The 9,217-nt window shown below is 39.7% G+C and overlaps 1 protein-coding gene across 1 annotated transcript; it reads right to left on the bottom strand.

Moving 5' to 3' along the window:
• Window positions 1–557: 557 nt before the first annotated feature.
• On the bottom strand, window positions 558–8,125 carry LOC137891334 (potassium voltage-gated channel subfamily G member 4-like). The gene is made up of 2 exons (XM_068735896.1): window positions 7,327–8,125; window positions 558–2,469 (listed from the first exon to the last, which is right to left on the bottom strand). The coding sequence occupies exons 1-2, from the start codon at window positions 8,053–8,055 to the stop codon at window positions 1,720–1,722; spliced, it is 1,479 nt and encodes a 492-aa protein (XP_068591997.1). The 5' UTR covers window positions 8,056–8,125; the 3' UTR covers window positions 558–1,719.
• Window positions 8,126–9,217: the final 1,092 nt, after the last annotated feature.

The following is a 9,217-nucleotide window of genomic DNA, read 5'->3' as shown; positions in this document are numbered from 1 at the left end:
ATGGATTTGACTGAGTTTCACTGCTGCCCAGTCATTTTTGCTTCAAAAGTTAATTTTTTTCAGAATCCAAATCACATTTATTGGCCAAGTATGCGTGCATATATAAAGAATTTTTATGCATCTCTCGACATACTTCAACAGAAATAAAAATAACATCTAGAAACAAGGACAACAAAGCTGAAAATATAAAGGTAAATAATAGACCGGACTGTACACAGGTAGTGAAAAAATGTACGTATACATAAATATTTAAGATATATATATTAAATATTGATGTATAAATAAAAATTTTCACTATCTATATTTATATATACATAAATATTAAATAAATACATAGTACATATTAAATATATACATAAATATAATATATATATATATATATATATATATATATATATATATATTTATATATATATATATATATATATATTTATATATATATATATATATATATATATATATATATATATTTATATATATATATATATATATATTTATATATATATATATATATATATTTATATATATATATATATAAAGCACCAGTTTTTGTTTGTTTTTTGCAACAAATATTCAGCGTGCAGCAATTTGAAACACAGGCAAGTGCTATTGTTTGGATAGTCATTGTACACATGAAGGTGTGACGTGATCTCCTTAGGTGCCTGACAAATCTTCAGGTGATGTGTTTGTCTTAAAAATTCCATCCAAAAACCATCAGCATTGAACTGCTGCAACAGTTAGTGAATAATGCTATTCATTACTTAAGACACAAAAAATACAGCTGTATAACTTCTCACACGTGACAACAGAATTGTGTCTACTCTCTCTAGGTCTGCAAAACAAACCTGCCAAGATGAAGGTTCCCTTCCAAAAACACAACTTAAAAGGGGATCATTATCATGGAAAACTCACTGTTTCAGAACTTGTGCGCATACATTTGAGTCTCTCTGGTGCCTACCAACCCACAAACTGAAATAAGACAGCACAGTCAAAGCTTATCAGAGCAGACTGAGTGCTTTTTTTCACAAGCAGCTCTTAAAAAGACAGGCGCCAAAACAGAGCACTTCAGACAAAGGGTGAATACAGGTATGTTCAGAAAGACGATAGGAGAAAAATAATGTTTCTTGAGCTTTTAAGTGTGTTAACATGTTCTAGTAGAAACCCAAGCTACAAGTATGAACCTGAAAAAGAGCATGATATGTCCCCTTTAAAAGGTCCCATAGTAGAAAGTGAGATTACCATGTCTTTTTGGATTTTAACACAGGCTTCATAAATACTACAAAAGTAGCAAAAAGCTCAATCCACAGAAAAGCACATAGCCCATATTCAGAAACAGTATGAGAAAAATTAAATATTTTTTAAACATTTAAGTATGTAAACATGTTGTAGTAGAGGCTCCAAATACAGGTGTGAAACTGAAAATGAGGACGTCATGTTTCCTGTAACAGCCAGTTTGCAAGATTGAAGCTCAATATCCACAACCACTCATGCCGCCATAAAAGACTTCACTCTTCTGGGAAGACTTTCTACAGCATTTTTAAGCATATCTCTGGAGGACATTGCTCCGACTCAGCAGCCACAAGAGTAATATAGCGTGTTTCTGTGGACTCAACAGGTCACTGGAGACTTACTCCGAGCCAGCACTTTAATGTCTTGCATGAAAAGGTAATAAGGATCATCTAGACCAGGTAAAGAATCCTTTTCCGGCCAGTTATCAGGCTAAGATTCTCTTTCTTTCAAGCTTTCCTCAGCCACGCTGGCGAGCTCCGCCCCCCTCTCCTCCTTCCACAGCGTCTTGTGCTCCTCCTTGAGCTCTTTGTAGGTGCGGTTGAACGTGTGGAAGATGGACGTGGAGGGGAAAGACAGGAGGAGGATCCCCGCCAAGATGGTGAGCAGCGCCGTCAGTTGGCCGGGAACGCTGAGGGGCACCATGTCGCCGTAGCCCACCGTGGTCACCGAGATGATGGACCACCAGTACGATGCCGGGATGCTGCTGAAGCTGAGCTGGGGGGACCTGGCCCCGTTGGGGGCCAGCTCGCTCTCGGCCAGGTGAACCAGAGGGGAGAGGAGGGCCACGGCGACGCACACAAAGAGCAGCAGCAGACCGAAGTCGGTCATGCTCCGCTGTATGGTCAGCCCCAAGGTCTGCAGGCCCAGGGAGTGGCGGGCCAGCCTCATCACGTACAGGATGCGCAGGGCCCTCATCACGCGCAGGATCAGACCCAGTTTATCCAGGGTGCTCTTCCCCCCGCCGGCCACGATGTCCTCAACAGACTCGTCCCTGAGGTCCACTGCCAGTGAGACGTAGTAGGGCAAGATAGCAGCGGCGTCGATGATGTTCAGAGAGCCTCGGGCAAACTCCAGCTTGCTCTCGGCGTGGAAAAATCGCACCAGGAACTCCAAGGAGAACCAGGCGACGCAAACCGATTCCACCACAAACAAGTTGCGGCACCTTTGGGAGCATTTACCCTGCGGAGATGACAAAAGATGAAGAACCTGAGTATGTTTGACAGGCCTGCATATGAGTTTCAGTAAAAAATAATTTAGATGCTGTGGGGAATACGTTAGAATGAATGTTTTATATTTATATAATTTGTTTATATATATATTTAATTAATTTCAATCATTTTAAAATGCAACAAATCAGTCAGTTAATTAGTTGTGGATGTTATGTCATCTTGGTTACAACCGAAATTGAATAAGACATTGTTAAGTGACCAAAATGTTACAATTAACTTTCATGTACTGAAAACACATTGTGAAAAGGTTAAAACACAGACAACTCTCAACGCTGTGGTAGCGACAATAACAAGGGAGTCCCGCCCTAAAGCATACTCTGCTTCATGGTCTATTTGACTATAAATGGACCACAATTTACTAACTGAAAATCATGCTGTACTGAAGAAGACTTGAAACTAGAAAATTCCGCAGGAATTTTGACAGTGTGGCTGCTACTGCCCGAAGACCGTCACAATATATACTCACGCCGATGTTACCGGTAGTGTCGTTCAGGTTCGATTGAGATATCGCTTTTCTTGTTTCTGCATTTTAGATTCATACTCTTGAAAAAGTTAAACCAATGACAGACAGACAGACAGACAGGCAGGCAGACAGACAGACAGACAGGAGGTCTAACAATGCCTTTGACTGAATATCTCCAAGTCATGTGTGTGCGTGTGTAGACAGAGAAATGTGTAAGTCCGTTGATTCCATAAACACTTGGCTGCGACCAGCACAACATTTCCAAGCTTTTTGGCCAAAAATGGTGTATAAAGAGTAAAATTTGTGGGAATGGGAGCAATTTGTTGGAAAAATCACAGAATATTTTCCTGCTCTGCTCCACTCTGACAGTTATGCCCTCACTCTAGCACTTAACGAGCTGCGCAATACACACCCATTATAAAATCTGAAACAGACCCTAAATTTTCCTGAAACTTAATCTGTGACTTCATGGCAACTGTCCTAGCTATCAAAACGTCCATTTGGCTCAATAACGTCCATCGTTTTGTCTACTTTTTAAAATGTAATAATATTTCTACATTAAATATGGCTGGTCAATATGGGTCCAAAAGTTAAGCGTTTTTTTAGCTCTCTTCACGACGAAACCCCATTCAAGTCAATGGGACATTTTGCTCCGTTTTTGGGATTTTCAGGAAAACCGCTGGGCGAATCTCTGAGAAAAGTCATTGCATACCATTCCCAATCAGGCTGCACGTTCTGGTGTATTTTTAGCGCAGGTGTTGGCAATGCTGTGTGAGGAGAAGCACGCCAAACTTTCCGTCCACCCGGAAAAATATTATTACTAGAAAATGCATTTCCTGCTGAAAATGTGTTGGAATGCTGAAAGCTGATAGCTGAAATGAATTGCAAATACATTGCTGAAAATACAGAAATGAGAGACTACCTGTCTGAAAAATGTTGAAGCCCGAAAGCATTTAAACTGCACTGCTGAAGTTGAAACGTCTAACTATGGTGTCTGTAGCTGAAGAAAGCTATGAGAAAGAAGGCTTTGAAAGTTGAAGAAGTTTAACAGGATTTGAAGATTTTCTCCATTGATATCCCTTTGAAAAAAACTTGCCAAAAGCTTAATAATTAAAAAAGTTTAAAGATTACAAATATGAAAAGTCATACTCCTCTCCTGAAAGAGCTGAACATTTTGATATTCGAATGGTTTCTGTGGCTTAACAAATGTCAGCAGTAGTGATATTTGTAGTAGTAGTAGTAGAAGTTGTAGTTGTAGTAGAAGTAATTTTAGTAGTAGAAGTATTAGTAGCATTAGAATAAGTATTAGTAGTAGCAGTAGTGATATTTGTTGTAGTAGTAGTAGTAGTAGTAGTAGAAGTTGTAGTTGTAGTAGAAGTATTAGTAACTAGAAAATGCATTTCCTGCTGAAAATGCGTTGGAATGCTGAAAGCTGAAAGCTGAAATGAATTGCAAAAACATTGCTGAAAATACAGAAATGAGAGACTACCTGTCTGAAAAATGTTGAAGCCCGAAAGCATTTAAACTGCACTGCTGAAAACCTTTTTAGTTGAAATGTCTAACTATGGTGTCTGTAGCTGAAAGTATGAGAAAGAAGAAGGCTTTGAAAGTTGAAGAAGCTTAACAGGATTTGAAGATTTTCTCCATAGATATCCCATTCAAAACAAATTGCAAAAAGCTTAATAATATAAATAGTTTAAAGATTACAAATATGAAAAGTCATATCACTCTCTCCTGAAAGAGCTGAACATTTTTATATTCGAACGGTTTCTGTGGCTTAAAAAATGTCAGCAGTAGTGATATTTGTAGTAGTAGTAGTAGTAGTAGTAGTAGTAGTAGTAGTAGTAGAAGTTGTAGTAGAAGTATTATTAGTAGTAGAAGTATTAGTAATTAGAAGAAGTAGTAGAAGTAGTCGTAGTGATAGCTGTAGTATTGGTTGTTGTATTTAATATAACAGTAATAGTAGTGGGAAGAAGTAGTAGTTGCAGCAGTAATAGTAATGGCAGTATTTAAAGTAGCAGTAATAGCAGTAGTAGTAGTACTAGTAGCATTCGTACTAATAGCTGTAGTATTATTAGTACTGGTAGTAGCATGAATAGCAGCAGTAGTAGTAGCAGTTGTAGTATAACTAATAGTAGTAGTGGTAGTAATAGCAGTAGTGGTAGTAATAATAGCAGTAGTAGTAGTAGTAATAGTCGCAACAGCAAAAGTTGTAGTAGAAGTATTAGTAGTATTAGTAGCATTAGCAGTAGTAGTAATACTAGAAATATTAGCAGCAGTAGTAGTAGTTGTCACAGTATTAGTAAGAGCATTAATTATTTCAACAAAAAAGCCTAATTTTGAGCTTAATGCTTAAATACAGTTAATCCATGGGGCTTTTATTTTGAAAGGGTGGGGCTGGGTGGTTTAGAGAGGAAGAGAGGACACAGAATCAGAATGTATGAAACGTAAACAGAGGTTATTAAATGACAGGCTTCATCACAAGCATTTCAGTTAGAATTCCCTCTCTGGGGCTTTTATTTTGAAATGGGTATGGGGGGTCGGGGGGGGGGGACAGAATCACAATGTTAGATAAACACAAACAGGTTATCAAATGACAGGCTTCATCAGAAGGATTTCAGTTGGAATTCATTCGGTGGGGCTTGTATTTTAAAATGGTGTGTGTGTGTGTGTGGGGGGGGGGGGGGGGGGTCCTCTAAAAGTCTCTAATACCTGAATGACTGTATAAGAGAGACACACACACAGAGAGAGAGAGAGACACACAGAGAGATAGAGTGAGGCTTGTGTCTGTGAGTCTTTGTGTTTATAAACATCAGTAATTAGCTCAAGCACGAACACCTGTGAGCCTGGCCGCCTTTTCATGAGAAAAGACTGGGAAACACCTGTCAAACAAAACCCCAAAAACCCCATAACCATAGCCCCTATTGCTCCAATATTAAGACTGGAGAGGAAGGATGACTTGAAGAACAGATTGTGCGAAAATGGTGTCTGTAGTGTAACAAAAAGTGGCTTCAATGGCAAATGGGGTACGGTTGTCTGTGCAAGACTTTTTTGAAGTACGTTTTAAAATTGGGGTCTATGGAGGAGAAAGTTGGTTTTCCTCTCAAGTAAAGGCTTTTGTGCCAAATGTGTAAATCTGTGGGATTCCACAGTCATATGTATACGACAAGGACAAGATTAGCTACGTTTCCATCCAAAAATTATGCATGAAGAGTGAAAATTGAGGAGTCACTCGCAAAAGACAAATATTTTTTTCACAGGAATCTCAAGCTCCTCTTCACTCTAGCGGTGACATCACGCACTCTAAGCTGCGCAATACACACCCATTATAAAGGCAGAAAAGGACTGAAAAACACATAAAAGCAAAATTGCTACAGATCAAAAGTGTAAAACATATCAAAATGATTATAACATACAATCATTGATCAGGGTTTTCTCAACATTTGAAAGTTTAAATGGTGTCTGTAGCTGAAAGTATGAGGAAGTAGAAGGATCTGAAAGTTGAAAAAGTTTAAGAGGATTTGAAAAGTTTCTCCATAGACATCCCATTGTTGGAATGCTGAATCAGCATTCCAACAATAAAGATTCGAAGAACAATACTTGGAATGCTGAATCAGCATTCCAACAAATATTCTCCATAGACATCCTATTCAAAAAATAGGTTGCAAAAAGCTTAATAATTCAAAAAGTTTAAAGATTAGAAATATGAAGATCAGTAGAGAGAATGCAAGTTTAAGGCACTTCCTCATTGACTCCACATGTCGGGTTTGCCTCCTGTAATGAGCATGTTGCCAGTCAACAGTTATGACAACAGTCAACAGTCAACAGTTATGACTGGCAAAGCCTCATGGGTATAGAAAGAGCATGCAAGCAATCTACATATAAAGTGATAGCCGCGTTACAATAGCGTTTACAATAGAAATATAATTTAAATATGTCAGTGGGTCAAATATATTTCTTATCTTTAAAATAAACAACAGCACTAAGACAAGATTGAACACTTCAAGGTTAATATTTAACCCGTAACAGTGCAAGCTCCTACCTGGATCAACAGTAGATCTGATCATAAACATGTCATTGAAAGACAGCATTGTATCAGTATTGTATCCATTTAGTATTCATTTTAACATTACTTTTGTACAGATGGCAAGTGCCAACAGCTGATCTCACTTGAAATTTAAAATAAGGAAAGGAAGTTTAATATAATTTCTTCATGTTGGGGGCTTAAGATGTCAAGACTGACCAACCTAATTATAACAAATGATGGAATATGCTTGGCAGAATTTTGGGTAGTGTGCTGTATTTTGACTTACAGTACACGGCATCGCTTTGGTTCATACGTACCACGGCCTCTTCCTGTTGATCCGACATGGTGCCGATGCACAGGCTGAACACGGTGACCACCACCATGATGACGGACAGGAAGGCCAACACTTTCCCCGCTAAACCCGAATGAGGGTTCTCCATCGCTTCTCCGAGCATGTGGAAGAGGCTGCCGTTCGCCAGCTGGGTCCTCAGCACCATCCTCCTCCCCCGCCACTCGTCCTCCTTGCGCTGGTGCGCCGCCACCTCCTCCACCGCGCAGATGACCCTGTGGCGGCAGCAGGGCTCCATCTGCTCCAGGTCGATGCCCCAGTACAGCAGCTCGCAGTGCAGGGCCACGTTACACACCTCCCGCAGCAAACGTAACTTCCCTTTCGCCAGGAAGTTGAGGATGGCCCGGAAGGCTAACGGGTCGCGGTCGAAGAAGAACTCGTTCCGCATCTCGTCGTAGTCATCACAGAACTCCGCTATCTCCCTCAAAGTGGTGCAGAGGCGCAGGCGGCTCAGTCGACTCTTGGGGAAATCCTCCAAGGTGGTCCAGGGGAAGGCGTACCGAATGCCCCCCACGTTGACGAGGGCCTGCTGGAAAGGATCGAGGTGCCGGCACAACGCCGCGGGCCCATAGAGCAGCCGAGCACGCTGGAAGTACAAGCCTTTGACCGCGGTATTTTCTGTGTCCGTGAAAACGTGATCATAACTTTCGTCGCTACTGAAGGAGTGGTCATCAAAGCCAGCACCGACGATGGCCATGGTGGCGGTTCGGTATTTGACACAAGAACTGGACTGTAGTTACAGTATTGCGTCTGATTGGAGATTTAAAGAAGAAAAACAACTGAAATTATGGAATAAATTGGCAAATCAGACAAAGTTTTAGATGAGTATCTTGTTCATCTTATGTATCTTATATAAGTATCTTATATAAGATTATATTTTTATATATGAGTATCTTATATATGAGTATCTTATGTTATATTTATCTTTTCTTGAGCTTTATGGAGCATTTTACCATTTTTCCATCCCAGCAAACCCAAGTTCCAGCAGCAAAAGGCAGCTTTTCAACAGAAACGCTCTGATAAACCCACTGCACACTACTTGGGTGGCAGCAAACAGCAGACAAAGTTAGCAACTAGCTGGTGAACATAGTGGATCAGTTAGCGGCTAATGAGCTACATTCATTGGGTGGACAGAAACACAACTTTAAATGTTAATGTGCCTCGGTATTTGCTAAAATGACTCATTAACACATATCCATAACCTTATAAACTAATGTTTTAAATGTTATGACTTCAGAATGTCCCACTGTCCCCTAGTGGCCAAAAATAATTAAATGCAACTTTAACGTTGTTTTCAATTTTATAAATAGCTTTTTGTTTCAGAGGGGTTTTAGCTGGTTACATAAAGGGGATACTTCATGAAAACTCACTTTTTCAGAGCACGTACATCTGTTTATCTGGAGTGCCTACCAAACTACAAACTAAAATAAGACAATCCACTCAGTTCTTTTCTAGCACTTCCTAGATCAGAAAACAGGTGGTTCCATCAAGCCAATCAGATTAGGCTCCCCTTCCTCTGTCACATGCAGACTCAATATAATCCCCCCCCCCCCCCCCCCCATCTGAGTATCTCCAACCACAGCTTGAGAACTACCTTTGCAGAGGTGCACCATATATTTCCCACAAGGCAATCAGAGCAGAATGGGGGTCTTGAAGAGACAGGTGTTAAAACAGAGCGTTTCAGACGGAGGGTGAATACAGGTATACTCAGACAGACAGTATGAGAAAAATAATGTGTTCTTTTAAACATTAAAGCATGTAAAAATGTTCTAGAAAAAAAATACAAAATACAAAAAATAAAAGTAGAAAATGAGCACTATGTCCCCTTTAAAATTCCAGTGAATTATTTTTACCTCAAA

The sequence above is a fragment of the Cebidichthys violaceus genome, unplaced genomic scaffold (genome assembly GCF_023349555.1).
Source record: "Cebidichthys violaceus isolate CVI_PGR_0920_01 unplaced genomic scaffold, fCebVio1.0.p SCAF_7, whole genome shotgun sequence".
Classification (NCBI taxonomy): Eukaryota; Metazoa; Chordata; class Actinopteri; order Perciformes; family Stichaeidae; genus Cebidichthys; species Cebidichthys violaceus.
Note: the sequence above shows the minus strand (reverse complement) of the source record. Positions and strands in the feature narration are given on the sequence as shown.

What these genes read in the sequence shown, in the direction of transcription:
- LOC137891334 (XM_068735896.1), bottom strand. Translation starts at nt 8,055, where the DNA reads ATGGCCATCGTCGGTGCTGGCTTTGATGACCACTCCTTCAGTAGCGAC. An exon ending in ATCAACAGGAAGAGGCCGTG is followed by an intron (nt 2,470 to 7,326) that starts GTACGTATGAAC and finishes TCATCTCCGCAG; the next exon opens with GGTAAATGCTCCCAAAGGTG.